The sequence below is a fragment of the Halictus rubicundus genome, chromosome 15, assembly GCF_050948215.1.
Source record: "Halictus rubicundus isolate RS-2024b chromosome 15, iyHalRubi1_principal, whole genome shotgun sequence".
Classification (NCBI taxonomy): Eukaryota; Metazoa; Arthropoda; class Insecta; order Hymenoptera; family Halictidae; genus Halictus; species Halictus rubicundus.
Genome location: NC_135163.1, coordinates 3,576,011 through 3,595,495, shown reverse-complemented (window position 1 = coordinate 3,595,495; position 19,485 = coordinate 3,576,011). Strand labels below are relative to the sequence as shown.

General features: G+C 41.7%; 1 protein-coding gene across 2 annotated transcripts in view; it reads left to right on the top strand.

Annotated features, from left to right (window-relative positions):
* Positions 1 to 19,485, top strand: part of LOC143361776 (zwei Ig domain protein zig-8) — a 134,278-nt gene that overhangs the window by 94,185 nt on the left and 20,608 nt on the right. For both annotated transcript variants that reach the window (XM_076801407.1, XM_076801408.1), the window contains exon 4: positions 5,114 to 5,286. In XM_076801407.1, the coding sequence (XP_076657522.1) occupies positions 5,114 to 5,286 (173 nt within the window). The remainder of the gene's footprint in view (positions 1 to 5,113; positions 5,287 to 19,485) is intronic.

Below are 19,485 nucleotides of genomic sequence, written 5' to 3'. Positions count from 1 at the left end.
ATTTTTTTCATGTTGTACATACGAAAATGGTGCAATTTACTCGTACAATACTGAAATGTTTAGTCATTTATTAAATACAAACAAATTTAACAATTTAAAAAATATGTTGAATAATAATACTGCAATTCTTAGTAGAGCCTTATAGTCGCCATTCGAGTACTAAGGGTTAATAATGTCAAAACTATTTTGAATAATGGTACAGCAATTTTTGGTGACGCCTTATAGTCGCAGACATTTTTAGTGGCTAAAAACTTTTGATTTTAATAACTTAGTAACTTTTGATTTTGGGTTGTAGAACCCAGCAGAATGTTAGTAATATCGATCGCGTGGGATTAAAACTGTCGATGATTTTATTTTATTTTGTCTATGCAGTTTAATATACGGCATGAGAAATATTTATGAAGTATCGAATCGAAGGTCTTGCGTAAGCATTACGTGTAGGCTATCGAGGTTGAATAGATTACCTTTTGTACTGTTACGAGGCACTAGGTAGAGCGCAAAGTACGTAATTATATGGAATATTTTATGGTATAATGGTTTCTTTATACATAACAGGCATCTTAATGCTTATCAGCAGGAGTACCCACAATGTAGATATAATTTACGCGTACACATTATACATACGCCGCATACACTTCGGAGCACCTATAACTATAGTTTTTATGTACCCAAACCTGACATCAAGCATTTAGGTTATGTCAACTTTTCACTGCATTTTATAAAAACTACTTTCACACCAGTCAAATTAGTTCGTCGTAAATATCGTACTAAAGATGTTAATTACACAAGAAAATGCAAAAATTTTAATTACATTTCACAAAAACGTCCAGGTCCCACTTGGACAATTTTTACTTTGCACAGGGGTATACATAAATATACATAAAATCGAAAATTCGTGGAACATGGTTTACTAGAATTATGGAAAAAACTGAAGAATTGAATGAGTTAATTGGCGACGCCAACGCGCGTTAATTGGCGCGTCAATTAACTTCTGTTTCATACTGTGCGCTCTCTCATAGTATTTGAGACGCACTCTATTCAGTGTCGCCAGATCAAGACTTGTCCCCCCACTCTAACTTCCCCTTCCACCGCCGCTATTCCCCCTCTCTTCCGCCGCGGCCCGGTCACGTGACGCGTTCCGTCTTTGTCGTGCATTCACCGATACTGGAAGAGAGAGAGGGTAACTTTTTCCCCTGGATTCGTGCTCCCCTCGTCTGGCGACACTGTATCTCGCTGTCGAAATCGAAAGAAACCAGAAAACCGAAGTTAACGTTAAAAAATTCCTAAAAATTGATAAAGAAATGACCCGTTTACAGGATCTTCTCCACTTAATCGGAAAGGAAACGAACACGTTGGAGAACCAAATAATACGCGGACAAATCGATGCACTGAAAAGTACCGTGGGCATATATCTGGTCGGCGAAGGGTTAAAGTTCCCATTGCGCGGAATGCATCGTTCGAACGAGGGATCGATAAGGGCCGCGTGTAAACCGTGGGAGAGACTTCCGCCGGTGTACTTTTCAATTAGCAAGGGTTCTGGTGGGCAGGGTCGGAGGAAATTATAGTTGGCGAACCGTGCGCGACGGTGCCAATAAAAACGCAATAAATCGCGGAGGCTTCCTGCGGTCAGGCTGCGGTATCTAGGCCGAGCTGTCGGAAGAAAGAACGAAGCCGGCTCTGTGTTCGGTCATCCTCGAAGAAAACCGGCACGGCCAGGGCCTCCGCCCGGTCGATCTATGATCGCGTGCACGATCGTCGTTTCCTCGTTCGCGTGCGATCACCGCGTGACGAGATTTCTCGTCCGGCGTTAGATCCCCGCGAGCGGGACGATCCCGCGGCCACGCGGAAGCGGGTCAGGTTTAACGAACCGTCGGGCCACGGTAACGAGAGCTAATTGCCGCCGTTTTCATTGTACACACGGGATAAGCAGCCGCTCCCTCGTTATATCGCGACGCTGCGTTTTGCGAGTTACGGTGGATTCTCGATATATGTCAACCACGCGGGTCTTGCCAGCGACATATATCGTCCGGGAGACATACCCACCCGTGTTATGTTCACACTCCTCGGCGTCCGAGGCCTCTCGAGCTTCGCGGGGTATACCTCGCGGTGGTGGGGATTATTCCGCGACGTTTATCATCCAGGCCTTGGCGACATATACAGAGTGAACCACGAATCGTGACCAGTGACTCTGTTATTAGCAGTCCTCCAGCGCCGGAAGATATGCGACAGAGAATTGTAGATGCATGGTCGCCTACCAGTGCAAAGGTCATAGAATGTGCAAAGCACTCTTTTATTCGCCTGCATTCGTCATTGCAGCTGACGCACACCATTTTGAACGTCGCTTAAATTAAGGTAAATGTTACGTTATGATACTTACCGTCTTGAAATCCTATAACAGATATGCGTGAAAAGAATTATAGATGTATTTAGAAAAGTTGAAGGTGACCTTGAAAAATCATGCAGAAAGTAATTGACAAAAATATTGCTATAACCACGTGAAAGCTCTCTTGAAACCATGCTATATCTGATAAAAACATTTTCCATCGGACTGGTAATAACAGAGTAATCTCTACTGGTCACGATTCTTGGTTCACCCGGTATAGGGACATCACTGTACAGCGTTTACTCGATGTATGTCCGAAACACGGGTCTAGCTATGGACATATATCGGTCAGGAGATACTTTGATCCACACTGAACGTAGAAAAGGACAGCAAAGCTCTTGAGGCCTCGGTTCATTGACCCTCACTAGCAGCAGTGGGAATAGTTCCGGGACTTTTATCGGTTAGACATTTGGGACATATATAGAGTAAACACTGTACTTTGTAAGATGTGTTTTATGTAACCATTTTTCTCGTATTTTTTTATCCACGCGATCTCACACTCCTCAGCGTCCGCGGTGGTGGGGATAATTCCACGACGTTTATCATCCAGGCGTTGGCGACATATATAGAGAAGTCACTGTATTTTACAGGTATTTCAATTAGAAAAGCATTCGACGCTGCCCATCGCTACCCTAGACCAGCATATCTTCAAGTATTGCTATGTGCCCCAACGTTCCGTCGAATGGTGACGAATCCGATGAAACGGATCGTGACCCACATTTCCGGGCAAAAATGCCCGTACAGCGTGAAACGCGAATGGATTCGATATTAAAGGCGGCCGGGAGCCACGGTTTGCAATGGTAGACAGGGGGAGTGCACAGCGGGAGTAAGTGTTTTCGAAGTGAATTTCCCACGTGAGCCTAGTAGATTTGTAACAGCTTGGGCGCAGCAAACGCAGGGCAAAGCCGCGTAATTGTCGTGACTAAGTTATTCATTTAAGCCACTTACGGCCGCGGTCGGGTTATGCGTTATCGTTGGTACGGGGTTGCATTAATCTCGAGGGGAGAGGAAAATCCTGTCTGGGCCATTGCCTCGGCCCTCGACATTATTGTGCCCTTCGCCAGCCGAGCCCTCGTGAAAACCTCGTTGCTTAATCTCCGATCGTGGCTGCGTTTAGGCCCTAAAGCCGGCCAGCTTCCGCCCCGGCCAGCTCTCCCACGATCCTTCTTCAAGACTCTGGATTTTCGCGGAAATTTATCTCTGCTAATAGAAAACTCTGCCGCGATGCGATGATGAGTGGGCATTCCGGGTGCAAAAAACTCCTAAACTGAGCTTGAAGCGGTTCCGAAAGAGAACTGTTTAAAACTGTTGCGAAACATTTAAATCCCCTATAGTGGGATCGACCCCCTCAGCCAAAGAATAATAATCCAAAACCTTCTTGTTTTTAATTGTTTTCGTCTTATGAAACTGTGTCACAGCAGTTTTACAGTGTTGCGTACTCAAAATAAAAATCAACACTATTATAAAAATCAACACTCGCCATATTCACAGGATGCACCATCTAAGTTGAGCATCTTACATACCTCCCGAAAAAAATGTTTTTCAAGGGGACAGATATTTTAGTAACCGAAATATTTTGTCAAGTTCATTTGTTTCGGGATATGAGACATGACACAACTGGGGTCAAGACGAGTTCAACGACATATAACACCATGACCTTCGCGTGACCTTGAATTACGAAAAATCCACAAAAGTTTGGCAATCAATAGAGAAAAATAACAGAATTTTCTTCAGTGTTTGCATCGGTTGTCCAACTTTTGTGAACTGCTTTTGTTTTTCAAGGTCACGCGAAGGTCACAGCACGATGACCAAAATATACCTTGGTATCTCGAAAACAATGAACTTGGGAACATTTTATTGGCTACCACAATATTCGCCCGTTTGAACCAAACAATTTTGTACTGTGCCATTGTTGTGTATCACCGAGAACAATATTTAAAATGCTGAGTATAGGTGGGACACCCCGTATAATTTCTACTGGTACTGCTACTCTCCGTGATAAATAGAAGTCGCAGACTATCTCTCTGTCCTTGCCTCGAAGTCTTGAGCCAGCAATCCTGAATTCCTATTTAGATAAGGTGAACTGTTTACTAGCAGGATTCGCAGATAGTTATTTGGTTGAACTCCAACTGAAGTCAAAGCGAATGATCGCTGATCATTTAAATCTACATAAACTGAGACCATGAACCTTAAAGAGTCGAATGTCGCAGATGTTAAACCTGACGAGAATATCTTTGAAGTTTTATTAAAGCATATTAAAATCCTCAGAGCACTGCAGAAGTGGACGATTTAGAAAAATTTAATATATTTCCATCTCATCCACAATTTTCTGAGACCGTCAGCCCGGAAAGCAGATTTATATTTATTTTATCTGTTCTTCATAAACAATTTTGTGAGTGCAATAACGTGCTGCAGTACAGAATTCATTGCTGAAAAAATTTTATTTTCATACCAAAAAAATCCGAGAAAATTTACTTCATCTTAATTTCTTTTTTTTAAACACGTTTAGATGAAAATATTTCTCAAATGTTTGCTATCGATTTACTGTAGAACTGTCGAATGTTCAACGACCGGCATTCGATTCGAGGATATTTTCACTCGTTTCTTCATCTACATGTTTTCTTCGTGTTTCGCGCAATGGTGAAAAATGTCACATGTTCATGGCACTCCTAGTGCAACAGCGCGCATCGTTTCGAGTAGTATGTATATCGGTTTACGTTCGTTTTATAGGGAGCCAGGCGGAGCACCAGCAATCTTTAGGCGCCAACAACGAAGTGGTGCCATTAAAAGTCTCCCTCCATAAAGGCGAAGATGTCAACAAGATCCCCACAACGGAAATCCTCGCCCAGAGCAGAAGTACTGCCAATTTACCTTGTAAGATCGGCAATCCTGGAGCTGGAACTGTAAGTGTCCTTTCACGTTGCGTCACATTTTCAAGTTTGCGAGAATCACTCTCGGTTCAGAAATCAGGACACTAAAGCGTTCTCTGATCATTTCACCTGCAGAGTCTCGAACCCAATTAATCTACAGTTAGCTTAACAGTTACCTTGTTTTTATTCAGTCTACACGCATGCAGTTTAAAGAAGTAATTACTGCCCCTAGTTCGGACTTTTCAATTTTGATTTGGAGCAAGTAAACTATTTTGATGTTTTCCAGATTTTTTAGTAACTCGTCAACATTTTTAATGACTGCGTGTGAAAGAAGCACAATAATGTTCCTTTAAATAATCATTCCAGAAGAATTTTAGGAATCAATATTCCCGAAAATCACTCAAGTTTAAAAACGCATAACTCTTGAACTGCTGATCTCCTAGGATTGAAACTTGGATTTTCGGAATTTTCTCGCCAAAATCTACGGGATTGCGCAAAGAAAAGTTAAAAATTTCTGGTTTCCTCGGGTGAAGTTTAACCGAAATATTACATAAACATGTATATATGTCACAGCAGTAGAGTGAACCTAACATTGTTTCGGTCTATGCGTATACTATTACTGAACGTCGTAACTTTTCCATCAATTTAGACAGTACGAAACGAAAACAGCGATTCGAGTGTTGCAGAATGATCGAAGTTTCAACGACATAATTTTTCCTTTAAATAAACAGCAATCGTTGTCGAGTACATCAGCATAACTATTTCGAGGGAATGTCAGCGCGACGCAGTCGCGCCGATTGAATTGATAAGGCGAAAGAAGCAATTTCGAAAATAGATTGAAACTTTCGGGGCAATCGAGTCGGATGTACCGAGCGTGTGTATCGCGGCAATCTATTGAACAACATTAGATGAAACTTTGCTTTGTCCGTGTTCCACTTTGATGTTTGTTCTTGCCGAGTTGTTCCACGGGAACGGTTCGTTTCGAGAGACAACCGGTTGGACGCGTTTTCTTTAACCTGACTCGATACTTTCGAATAACAAACATCTTAGCGAATGAAACAATATCCGAGTAGCAAACAATACGAACGAATTAATCGCACAACGATAGAGCCGTATCGCTCATAAGAAACATCGAAATGATTATTATTCCCACCGGCGAGAATACGTTCACTCGCAATAAGAGAAATAAAAGTGTAAGCAGAAATACCAAGAACTCCCCGGACATTTACCGCACGAAGACAAATAAATAAAACCGGAGATAAATAGTGAAGTCCCATAGAAACAAGTGAACAAATTAGTTTGGAACGTGTCTTAAAACTTTCCATTCTGCATTTTTAAAGTACATATAAATACAGCCTTTACTCGATATATGTCGCAAATATTTTGCCGATAAAGGTCCGAGAACTATCCCCACTTCCCCGGGCTATGCCCCTAAAGGGACCATGAACCGAGTCCTTATCAAAGAACAGTATCTCCTGACCGATATTTGTCCCTAGCCAGATCCGTGTTTTGGACATATATCGAGTAAACACTGTATTTGCAATTAGCGAGGAGACATACCATTATGTTTACACTCCGAGGCCTCTCGTGCTTCGAGATCCCTCACGAGGTATACACCACGCAAGTGGAGATAATTCCACGACGTTTATCATCCAGGCCTTGGCGACATATATAGAGAAATCACTGTAACACAGAGTAAACACTGTACAAGTATTCCTCGTCCACGAGAAGATAGCACAGAGGAACTTGTAGGTATCTACACCCCCTACTTCGCGTTACAAGTACAGTCTTTTCTTGATATATGTCGCAAATGCCTAGCCGATAAAAATCCCAGAACTATCCCCACTGCCGCGAGGTGTGACCCGTGAACCGAGGCCTCTAGAGCTTCGCTGTCCTTTTCTACGTTCGGCGTGGATCAAAGAACCTCCTGGCCGATATATGTCCCTGGCGACACCCGCGTTTTGGACATGAATCGAGTAGCCACAGTATTTCGTTTCAATTCGCAGGGCACGCGGACCGATAGTTAGATGGTATCAATATTAATATAGAACTGTGGCCTCAGGTTTTAAGACTGAAGAGGCAGTTAGGTTATCTGGATGCACAGCTAAAAGACCCTTCCCCTCGATTGGACCGCGTGTGCCGTCTGGCGAACGGAAATTAAATGAAAATCGCTCAACTCGCTGCTCTGACGGGAAATGAAAATTGAACAGTCGAGTGTGGAGAGAGAAAGGGAGAATGGGTGGTTGGCTTATAGGAGACCGGTGCAGTTGCATACACACGTGTATATATGTATGTATGTACACGTACAAAAATATAGATACAGCAAAAAATTGACGCTACGCACTCTGCACTGTGGAGCGATCCTATAGTAATGTCGGACATTAGGATGAAATTTCGAGGTTCAAAGAGAATTCCAGTACATTTTCATGCAACTATGAACGTTCCACGTCGTACTTTGCATCGTTTCAATTTCGCGGGGAGAATAAAATTCTCAATCGATATTTAATGCTACTCCATAGAGACAATGTACGCTATTAGATTGAATGTTATACAATATCTAAAAAATGTAGATATACAGGGTGAGGCCGGACGGGTGGTACAACCGGGCAGGGGATGATTCTACATGTAAAAATAAGTCGGAAAAAACGAATAACAATTTTTCGTTCGATGCTTCGTTTTCGAGAAAACCGATTTCGAAAATGCAGCAAACACGCATGTTATTAGTCAGCAATCTTCTGACGCGTCTGACCATGGCCAACCAATTCTACTTCCTGCATATACTAAAGCACGCGACAGGATCTTTAAACTCGATTTTCTCGAAAACCAGGCGTCAAACGAAAAAATCTTATTCCTTTTTTTCGAATTACTTTTATATGTAGAATCATCCCCTGCCGGTTGTACCACCCGCCCGGCCACACCCCGTATAAAAAATCGAGAAACATCAGAAACTGTCATTTCGACTCTGTGAGGAAAAATAAAATTCCCAATTGTTATTTAACGGCATTGCCCAGCGAAACTGTACGTTGCAATATTGAGATTGAGGTCGTATTATTTTCATCGCCTTCCGATCAGACGAGATTGAATCTGCTACCGGTAGATTCCCTTTACTCTTCGGACTTTTAGTGTTATCTCTCGAACAGTGTCGCTGTGTCTCGGCTATTCGAGAGATCGATACTCGCGTGGAAATAACCCTAGCAAAGAAAAGCAACGGAAGCAGCTGTTCTGTTGTCGCACGGTGACAAAAAAGAAAAGAAACGAAAACGAGAACCGATGACGGTGCACCGGAACGCTGTAAAACCATGTTTAGACAGACACTTCAGATTTCGAAGTTCGCACGATACGTTTCACCGATTGGTATATCGATATCCTCTCGTTTTTCAAAAGTTTCCGACGGACTCGACGGTGTTTTTGTGGCGACGCAGTGACACGGTTTTTCGAACGTCCCAGATATTCAAATTTATTTTATCGGTGAGTAGAGCGCGTAGCTCGCAATTGCAAAACTCGTTGGGTCAGTCTTTCGGAAAATCAATTGGACGATCCACACTTATTAGCACGTTAACAAAAATTTGCGCAAAATCGGAGTAATTCAATCGGTGAAACCGAAACTAAAATTATGTTTACTACTTTAGCCCTCTTGTGTTCTAAACATCCTAATAAAATTATTCGAATATACCACAAGAAAAACTTCTACGAAAAAATCAGTATTTCAAAAGCTTTTTTATTTTTTAAAATTCGATTTCAAAGATAAAAATTCTAAAAAAATTCATAAATGTGCATTGTAATAGCTAAAATATGCCTGATTTTTTCAGAATTTTCAATTGAAAAGGATAAGAGAAATTACGGAAAAAACTGATTTTCTTCTTCACCCCATTACTACCCCCCATGTCGACCTATAGGGTTGAAAATTGCCACAGAGTATTTTCTTTGGATAAGCTATCGAATGGCCTATTGCAAATTCAATTAGGTTTTCCCTTATGTGCAATAAACAACATCATTATTACAATCATTAATATCAAGTTCCAAATGCAGCCGAAATTTTCGTAATAATCAGACTTACACTGAACTCCAAAAACGAAAAGGTTTTTTTAAAAATGAATGTATTTCATCCATCCCCTCTATTTTTTATTCCGCGGAGTTAATCGATATAGCAAACGAACGGCTCAATTAACGTCTCGCATCATTTATTAACGCGGGTTTTCAAATGTGCACGTAATTCGTACTTGTGCAATTTAAAATGACTCCTACATTATTCACTGTATCTGCAGTATTCTTTTACGAGCCAGGATTGATGGTGACAAAGAGACTGCAAAATTTCCATGCAAAATTTCCATGCAAAATAAAAATCGCCTCCATTAATTCCAATACACAGCTACATAGACGCTCATTTATTTTCTTTATAATGTCAATAGGTAGGAGACAATACAGTGTTTTAATTCTTTAAATGTTTTTCCTATTTCGCGTTTAATTCGCCCATTTTTGGGAGAAGCATTTTAAATGCATAAAATTCGCAGTTTAATAATAAATATGTAGGGGTGGTTCTCCTGACGCCGAATGGCACCAATTCTGGACAATAGCTATATCTTTAACATTTAAAACTTTACGAGCTGCTGTATAATGCAAGTTGTAGGGGAACAAAAACAAAGAATAATAAGATATAAATCACAATTTATATATAAATCACAGGTTATATACGAATCGCAAATTACATATAAATCACAAATTGTATATAAATCAGAAATTATATATAAATCAGAAATTATATAAAAATCACAAATTATATATAAATCGGAAATTATATATAATTCACACATTATATATAAATCACATGATATATATAAATCAGAAATTATATATAAATCAGAAATTATATATAAATCGGAAATTATATATAATTCACACATTATATATAAATCACATGATATATATAAATCAGAAATTATGTATAAATCAGAAATTATATAAAAATCACAAATTATATATAAATCGGAAATTATATATAATTCACACATTATATATAAATCACATGATATATATAAATCAGAAATTATATAAAAATCACAAATTATATATAAATCGGAAATTATATATAAATCACAAATTATATATAAATCACATGATATATATAAATCAGAAATTATATAAAAATCACAAATTACATAAAAATCTCAAATTATATATAAATCACAAATAATATTTTTTCAATTATTTAGGCAAACCCTTAGGCGTCTGGCGTTAGGGGAACTCCCCCTAAATGTTTTGAAGTGTTCTAGAAAGCTGCTAACTGGATGATTGAACAGGCCTTAAAAATTGCAGAGAATTCGTCGGGGCAACGCCGAATAAAAATATCGTCGAGCTAGTCTCATCATCAAGATGAATGAACGTTCGTTCTTATGAAGCGCGAGAAATTGTCGTAGATTGGAGCTTGTTCCCTTCGAGAGGAGCGTACATGCGCTACCCTTTATTCCGGCGTCAGTCGGAAAAATGCTGCAGGCGACTCGCACACGTTCGCAAAATTTTCCTGGGTCACGGCGAAATTTCACAGGCGAGTACGGTGCGACTCGAAAGTCCCGGGGTCACCTAATTTTCTTATGGCACGCGTGTTGCAGGCGCGCTCGACAGCAAAAATTAATCGATCGAACGGCGTGACGTCAGAGATTCTCGGTTTTACTAGATGGGAAGAAAGAATTCACTGCCGAAGGAGCCTTGCTAATCCATGCGGATTTATATTTCTTATTACAATTCATTGTTAGAAATAAGAAGATTCGCTAATTTTAATAGACATCGACGTTTATTAAATTCGTTGAAATCTCGGCTACTCAACTTTGTCACACATGCGTAAAATCCGCGAGACACGTGACTGTGGATTGTTAACGGTCACACGGTGTCCTAGATTTTTGTTGATCTAATTATATCTCGTCGTTAAGATTTTTTTAAACTGCTCAGCGCGTTTCAATCAGATAACGTCGACGGTATAAAAATATGTAAATTTCATAAAAGTGCTGATATCTTTCGGGACATTTTTTAAATCGAAATTAGACTCGTGTTTCCTTATCAAAGCATAATTGAAGAACAGAATTTCTTTTATCAACTTAACTAATCCAATTAAATCGTTCTTTATGGCACCTTTTAGTGTGTAAACTGATTCCCTAACTGGCTCCTTTTAACGTATTAAATATTCGTATGTCAGCTCGTAGCGTGGCGTGGCTCTGATTGGTCGATATTTTTCGTTAATGACTCCTTAAAAAAGCCGCGGAGAATATTTTCGTAAAGGAAAAAGTTACTTCGAATCAGCTCAGAAATCACCCGTCAAAGAAGTACAACATTCTAGAAACGAATAGGAGAAACGTTAATTCAAAAATATTCTCACATCGTTTGCACAATTTGACAAAAATGAACAAAGGAAGCACAAAATTGTTGAAACATTAGGAGAATTTGAAGATATAGTTTCAATCGTTGGAATCGATTGAACTTATCAAGAGAGGAAACAGATTTCTATTCTACTTCTGCTAGCTGTAGAGGATACTGTGTGTGTTTCATTAGTGGCAAGATGATTAATGGACCCCAGTTTCGTGTTTCGAGCGATTTCTCGGTAAAGTTTCCACTGAAGAAATAATTCACGGTGCTAAATCGAATTGGACACGGAGCTTGAGAGCGTTCCAGCGACGTTTATTGTGCACTCTGCATCCCTTAGTCGGCGAATTTTTCCGGATTCGGTGGGTAACGTAACGCTATTAAGTTTAATTATCACGGAGACTGAAACTTCCACGAGGGGGAGCCAGGGGGGGGGAAGGAAGCATTATTGCCACCTCGCTAACAAATAGCTCGGCCGCAGCTCTCGCTAATTTTCCTTCTACCTTCCTGAACTTTTAGACAAATTACTCTCGCCCCTCTTCGCCTCGATCCTTTCTCTCCGGTTCTTTCTCCCACCCCTGTATTTCTCCCTGTATGGATCGCTGGCGAGATTCTTTAAATCGATGAATCACGTTAAGTGTCTCGGAGCACTGAAAAAGTACTCGCCGCTCTGCCCGATACTTTGCTGCACTGAACGTCCCGTCGACGACCTCTAATTCACCTTCAAGAGGAGGAAGTTACAGAAATGATCACTTTCAGGATCCACCTTCAGGATTCTGTTTCTATAACAAAATAATTAAGATTACAATCTATGGTTTCGGAATTTCTTGTATATTTACCGCGTGTCCTGAAAAGTATCGAGAACCCTGGAAGGGATGATTGATGAGGTGATTCTCAGCATGATTTTCCGTTACCATTTCGCACTGGAGCGTGTAGTTTTCGAGTTATTAAGGAAAAGCACGGACCAATCAGAGCGCGGTTGACGCCCACTCGGTGGCAGGCCACGCGGAGCGTAGTGACAGCGTCGCGCTGTGGTTGAGTCGTGAACAAGAGAAGGAGCAGAAATTGATTTTAACTCTTTGCGATCGTATTGATGCTTAACACTGCTTATCCTACTATGTCCTTCGCCTGTAGTCTTCATTCAAAATTTATACATGTTTCAGGCACTAATCTCGCTACCAGAGAATAACCGGTACAATGCCTACAGAAAATATGATTATCCAAACTAAGATGTAGCATATTTTGACTAGAGAAAATTTTGTTAAACGACGTGGTGTCGTTGTTGTTTCAAGAGAAAATTTGAGAATTGATATACGTACTAGAGACACGGGCTTTAAGGAAATGCAGGAAAAGAGAAATCGATATTGTGCAAGATTCTAGGTCAGGAGATCGCAGTTGAAATTTTGCAAACGGGAAGTTGCCGGACCGTTTAACCAAAGAATTATCCTCGGCATCGGGAAAGAACGTATTTCTTTCGGTGGAAGCTTATCAGGTATTCCTATCAATATATGACGTATAAAAATTCCTTGGAAATCCGCTCGACCTGATCCGTTCTATAAAGAAATCGTTCGTCGTCGTCGTCGTCGTCGTCGTCGTCGCGATGCCGAGTGGAATTCGATTCCGACATCTGGCTTGTGCGACGCCACCGGTATCGAACGGAGACTCCGTCGCCGCTTCTCGACAGTCTGTGTACACAACCTGGATTTTCTGCCGTTCCTTTTCTTCGGCCCCTCTATCCCGGGGACCCCTTCTTTTTTCCGCCAGGAAACTTGAACAGAGCACCTGCCACGGTATCGGTTTAACGCTGCGGAACCCCGTAAAATATTCTGAAATATTCCGGCGCCGTGGATCCGAGCGCGCGAGAAAAAGCCCGACGCGGCGAGAGAAACGCGACCGCACGAAAAGAGAAGAAACCGAGACGTAACGGGGGGCGGGAGAGAAACGGTACGACGAGGTCGAATAGAGTCGCGTCGGAAATAAACACAGGCCTCGAAATTCGGGTCGATTGGAATTTCAACGGTAATCCTGCGGTATACGCTAGGCGAGAGGCTTCTCGCGACGGTGGAGCCGTGTCTCGACTGCGACAACAGGATTTTTCGAAAAATAGTGTACCAGCTAATTTCACAGTAAATTTTTCCTTTTCGTTTTTAGTCCGCAAGTTCCTCGGGAAGCTTGGTAAAATTCAACAGGCCCTTCGCATGTGTTACGCGAAATTCGATGTGACCGTGATAGTAATTATCAGACTGCGGATCTTTATGCATTTGAGGCTTATGAGAATTTTCAAAAAATGCTGTAATATAAAATTCCATAGAATTTGGTACAATTTTTCTTTGTTTTCTGCAGAGTCTGTTCCCATGAAAAATAGGATTTTATTCCGTTCTATTTTCTCAAAGTTTGTCTACAAAAATTGGAAATTGCGTAAACATCCGCAGTCTACTAATTATTATTTAACTCCGTTCTTGTATCTCGTAACCGTGATTTTTCTTTAGCACTAGGTTTCCGCGTCTAAACGACGGGTTATAATATTTTTAATTTACGATTATTGAGATTTTAAAAACCAGGAATTGATTCTATATTATTTTTTTAAAAATGGCAAAAAATTTGACAGTTTTCTTATTTTTATGAAGTAACGTGAAATACAGCTCGGTTTGACCGACACGAGGTTAGCCAATCGCGGGAGTGTTAAATAAGAGTTCCTTTATGCCCTGTGTAATTTAAAAACACCAATTACTCACTGGAGCGATCATCGTTCAGCGGTTCGTGCCACTAGTGGCAAAAGGTCCGGCTAAGCGCTGACTTATACTACTTAGGGGGGCCAAGCTAACGCAACCAGCAGACAGTTACGAATATCGGTAATGCTTCTCGTCGTTACAGTACTTCTAACTTCTTAACTTACATCGTTACGTTAGTTTCGAGCAGTTTATCATGCTTTATTTGAGTTCGTTTATTTACGAGGCTAATAACCAGACTGCGCGAATCTTTATGCAAAACAGAAAGTTTGTAAGTCGACTGTAAGAAACGGGGGTTGAATAACATTGTGCCTGTGTCGTTTAATAGTTTCAAATAAGTCGACAGTAATATCGTTATACTCGTAATATAGCCTTTCACAGTGTATAATAATTCAATACAGTATTTCATTCAGTTGTTTTTGTCCGGAATGCATGAAATCCGCAGAAAAATGTCCAAGTTATGGAACTGACGAACCAAAATGAAAATATGTGCAAGACGTTTCGGTGGTATTGGCAAAGTTGGAAATACTCTTCAAGCATCGTGATATTTATGCGAGTTTCAGAGGACCTCTGCTTCTCTGTTTACGCATCCTTCGCCGTGAAACAGCCTCACCAGGGAATCATAATTTACTTATAGCATGAATGCTATGTATGTTTCTCGATGCCGAGGTAGATCTCCAGCCAAGTTGTCGAGTGGGTTCAGAAATAATGCCAATTCGAAGATTGCTGCCTGGGAAAGTAGATTATTATAACTCTGCCATAATTGTGCTCCGGGGGCCCCAAATAATTTTGTTAAATATATCGTTCATTCATAAGAAAAGTGAAATAAGTTAAAACAGAAGGAAATTTTACAGGAGAGTCATTTGAAAATGACTCAAAATTGCTAATATTTTATGGCTTATGAGAATTTTCAAAAAATGCTATAAATTAGATAGAAGTTAGTACGATTTTTATTTGTTTTGGATCTACACAGGTTGCTCCCATGAAAAATAGGATTTTATTTCATTCTATTTCCTCAAGATTTGTCTATAAAAACTTAAAATTGCATAAAAATCCGCAGTCTAGCAATGACAAACAATCTCGTCAATAAATTCCATTATTGTCTGGCCTCGACCATTTCGTTAAATCGTCCCATTATACACTAAGAACCATGAGGAACTCTCGCAGTGGGGGGAAAGGGGTGAGTGCGAAGAAAGTTGAAGAACCCAGTGACACTTATGTAAAACACTCTGTCCATCGTCAGCAGACAGGTATACCGTCTGCGGTCCCTGTCTGGGGGCATGAATAAAAGATGAATTCATCTATGTCTTGTGTGGGACTCGGATGCGGAGAAACAAGGGGTGCCGCTTCTGAAGGTGAGGTCGAACAAGGCCACGGATAAACCTGAATAGACCAGAGAAGTATATAGTGACAGTTGATATCGCAGCTTCTTGGCTCATCCGACTCCTAGATTTGGTGTGCCCATCTAATTAACGCAAATTGCCTAGTAGGTTAATTATTGAACGCGAGTATTAACCCTTACGCCTGTTCATCGTGCAGACTCTAACGTGTGCTTCGAAACTCATTACACGAGGCCAGGACTGTTAGGTACAGTTCAGTTTATTCATTATTTGAAATAATGCAAGATATCTGTTCCTTGCAAGAATAAAATCTCTTCAACTCGCCGCGGTTGCCTTCTTTTTTTAGATTGTTTACAATAAGATCGAAATACTTAAACTTCTGCGAACTGTCTATTAACCCTTTGCACTCGAAGCTATTGTAACTCCAAAACGAATCATTTCTTCCGACCTAGAATATTTCCCTTCTATATATTTTCTTTTCATGTTGTACATACGAAAATGGTGCAATTTACTCGTGCAATACTGAAATGTTTAGTAATTTATTAAATACAAATTGAATAATGTAAGAAATATTTCGAATAATGATATAGAACTTTTTACAGTCGCCATTCGAGTGCTAAGGGTTAATTTGTTTTCTCGATGTTTCGTTGAGAAAGCAGCATGTTTGTGTTGTTGGCAAGCGTTTAAAATCAGTTGTGTTCCATATTAACAATTTACCGACTGGTAGCCTATTAATCGGCTCTCTGTCCCCGACGCTTACCGACCGGTTCAATATTAATCGGCTTTTTGCCCCCAACGCTTACCGACCGGTTCAATATTAATCGGCTTTCTGTACCCGCCACTTACCGACCGGTTCAATATTAATCGGCTTTTTGCCCCCAACGCTTACCGACCGAGTGAATATTAATCGGTTTTCTGTCCCCAACGCTTACCGACCGGTTCAATATTAATCGGCTTTTTGCACCCAACACTTACCGACCGAGTGGATATTAATCGGTTTTCTGTCCCCAACGCTTACCGACCGGTTCAATATTAATCGGACTTTCGTCCCTGACGCTTACCGACCGGGTGAATATTAATCGGCTCTTTGTCCCCGACTCTTACCGACCGGTTCAATATTAATCGGCTTTCTATCCCCGAGGCTTACCGACCGGATGAATATTAATCGGCTTTGTGTCCCCATACTTACCGACCGGTAGCCTATTAATCGGTTTTTTCCAACGCTTATCGACCGGTAGCCTATTAATCAGTTGCCACGGCAACCGTAACAGAGCCGGTGTCAGGGAAGTGTTTGCGATCGAGTGATCGGTAAGAAGTGTGTAGGATGTTCAACCGCTACCGGTCGATAAAGTGTTATGTGCTGTTACCTCTGCTTCAGAAGTTTCAAATATGGATTTTCCGGTCTCCGCATATTTCCGATTAATAAATCTAACAGCCAATAATCCGTTACGCCATGTCCGGCAATAAATAGATCGCGGTTGGGACAAGCGATCGGAAACTTGGTACCGATATTGCGCGCAGCAGTTCGCCTAAGTATAGCCATACACGGGCGAATCAGACGTGCGGGGGCAATACAAGTTCTCGGTATTGCGAGAGGAACTTGCGGCAACACGTCGGGGAAACGGAGAAGAATTGAAGAAAACCGGGGAAATGGGTGGTGCGTCGGATTGTCTGTGAAACACAATTTCGAAAGTCGATTCCCGGCGAGCGGTAGAACCGCCGATGCCGCGGCACGCGTCGACCGAGGAGGAAAGTTTCCGCGAGGCCGGAGGGTGTGCGAAAATTTTCGCGCGAGGGAAAAATTGACGGCTCCCGTGGCCGTTCCCATCAATTACTTTGTAAATAGAGAAAATGGAGAGGGGCTCGGCGGGAGTTATCGTGAAAATTTCGTCGAATTTTCTGACGCGCTCGACGCTTAAAAAAAGAAAGATAAAAATGGAAAACAACCCTCCGGTTAGCAAATATCGATACAGAGGTTTACGTAATGGCGATTGTCGGAGATTTTGCGAGGATCAGAAATACGATCCTCGTCGGAGGGAATTCTTCGGAACGGACGTGGTCGAATATTTTCGATAATATTATTAGCCTGGTTAATGGGCTGTAGGTCCGACGGGGTCACAACATTCAGAGGCCAAGGGGTTGGAAATCATTTTCCCGATCACGGGATATCCATGGACGGATTTCCGGAGGGAATTTCCAGGAACTGGCGCCTTAAGTGGGTTCCGGTCAAAGTAACGTTGATTAATGTTGTTCCCGTGGAAACTATTATTCGCGTTCCGGGGAAAGAGCACGCGGCCACTCGACGGTCTGCGGCGCTTAATTCGTTATCCGGTTAAGTTCGCCGAGATCTTTTTCCAAATTACTCCGTAGCTGGTTTGTTTTCGTAACAACGGTTAAATGGTGAAATGGAATAAAGGCCGTTCGTTGAATCCGCGGTGCAGAGAGTTTCGTCTTCATTGAATCGAGGCCGTGAAAAGACGGTCTTTAATGCGTCTTCAATCGTGTTTCCTTTCGCCGAGATTACCCGTGATCGATTAGCCCTGGAACCTCGGGCTGCGAGTACTTTCCGCCTCGAACTAATCACCGATCGAGACATATTATTCTGAATGACTGTCGTCCGCAATCCCGCTAGAAAGTTTATCGCTCTTATCATTTTTATTTAAATTCTCTCTTAAATTCTAAACGACTTAGCATTTCGTTCGGATAGTGTTTCGAAAACCTCTCGATACCAGCGATAACGATATACAATATGAAGTATGGGTTCAAGGACATCTCAAGGTTGAATAAGTAACAGCTTCGTTTAAATAACCCGTACAAATCGACCTATAATCATTCCATGTTAATCGTTCTAATTTCGTTTGTAAGGATGTCGAGGATCTTAGAGTGCGACTTCTTAAACTCGTTTATTCGGGAAAAATACAAAGACTATGGGTTACCCTCGTGCGCGCTACAACAACGTCGGCTTCTTCTCCGCTCTACACTTTTAACGGTTTTTGCCGTGTAGGCGGTTACATCCCAGAAGCCAATCGGGTTTCTTAATTGTAGAGTACGCCCTCCGAGAGGCGACAGGGTGAGGGAAGCCGACTAGTTTATTTGGGTACCCTCGCCCCGAATCCTCGTCGCCTACCTAGGGTCCTTAATGGTGCACGTTTGGTCCGCAGATGTTTTACGGTACGTCAACGACTATTGAGACCTTTAGCTAAAATACGAAGTCTCTAATAAATCATCATAAAACAGGAAGTTCCGCTAAATCTCAAAAATAGCCTGAAGTCACGTCCGCTCCGTAATCATAAACTGCGCCCTTGGCCGGCCTATGGTACCCTGCTGCGGCCCGCATGGGCCGCAGTCGCTCGAATTCCTTACACGTTTACAAGCTAACAGTACAGAAGCGTTTCAATTATGCTTCCGAACGTGGAGGGTGGAGGAAGAGAGGGTAGGCCAATCGCACAGATGCATCGCGACCGACGAAGCCGACGCGTCGCGACGCGCCGGTGACGCTCGCAAGATGTGACCTGTCCCCGTTGTCGGCACGGACGAAACTTCTATCGCGCCATAAATCTGTCGTTACTTATTCAGTGTACGGCTAAATGCGGCCGATCTACGGGAAACCGCGAAACGGGGGTTGGACGCAACGTCAATGCCGCTAAATCACACGTTAAGTGCTGAACCGTGTGCTGTAAAGATCATAACTGTCGCCTGCCGTTACGCCGCCTTCGCATTTTACAATGTCAGCGCAATCCGGACCGCGGCGGTGTCGTTAGATAAGGGAAACAGCGACGAGCGTTACGGGCGCCCGTCGTTATCTCGCGAGC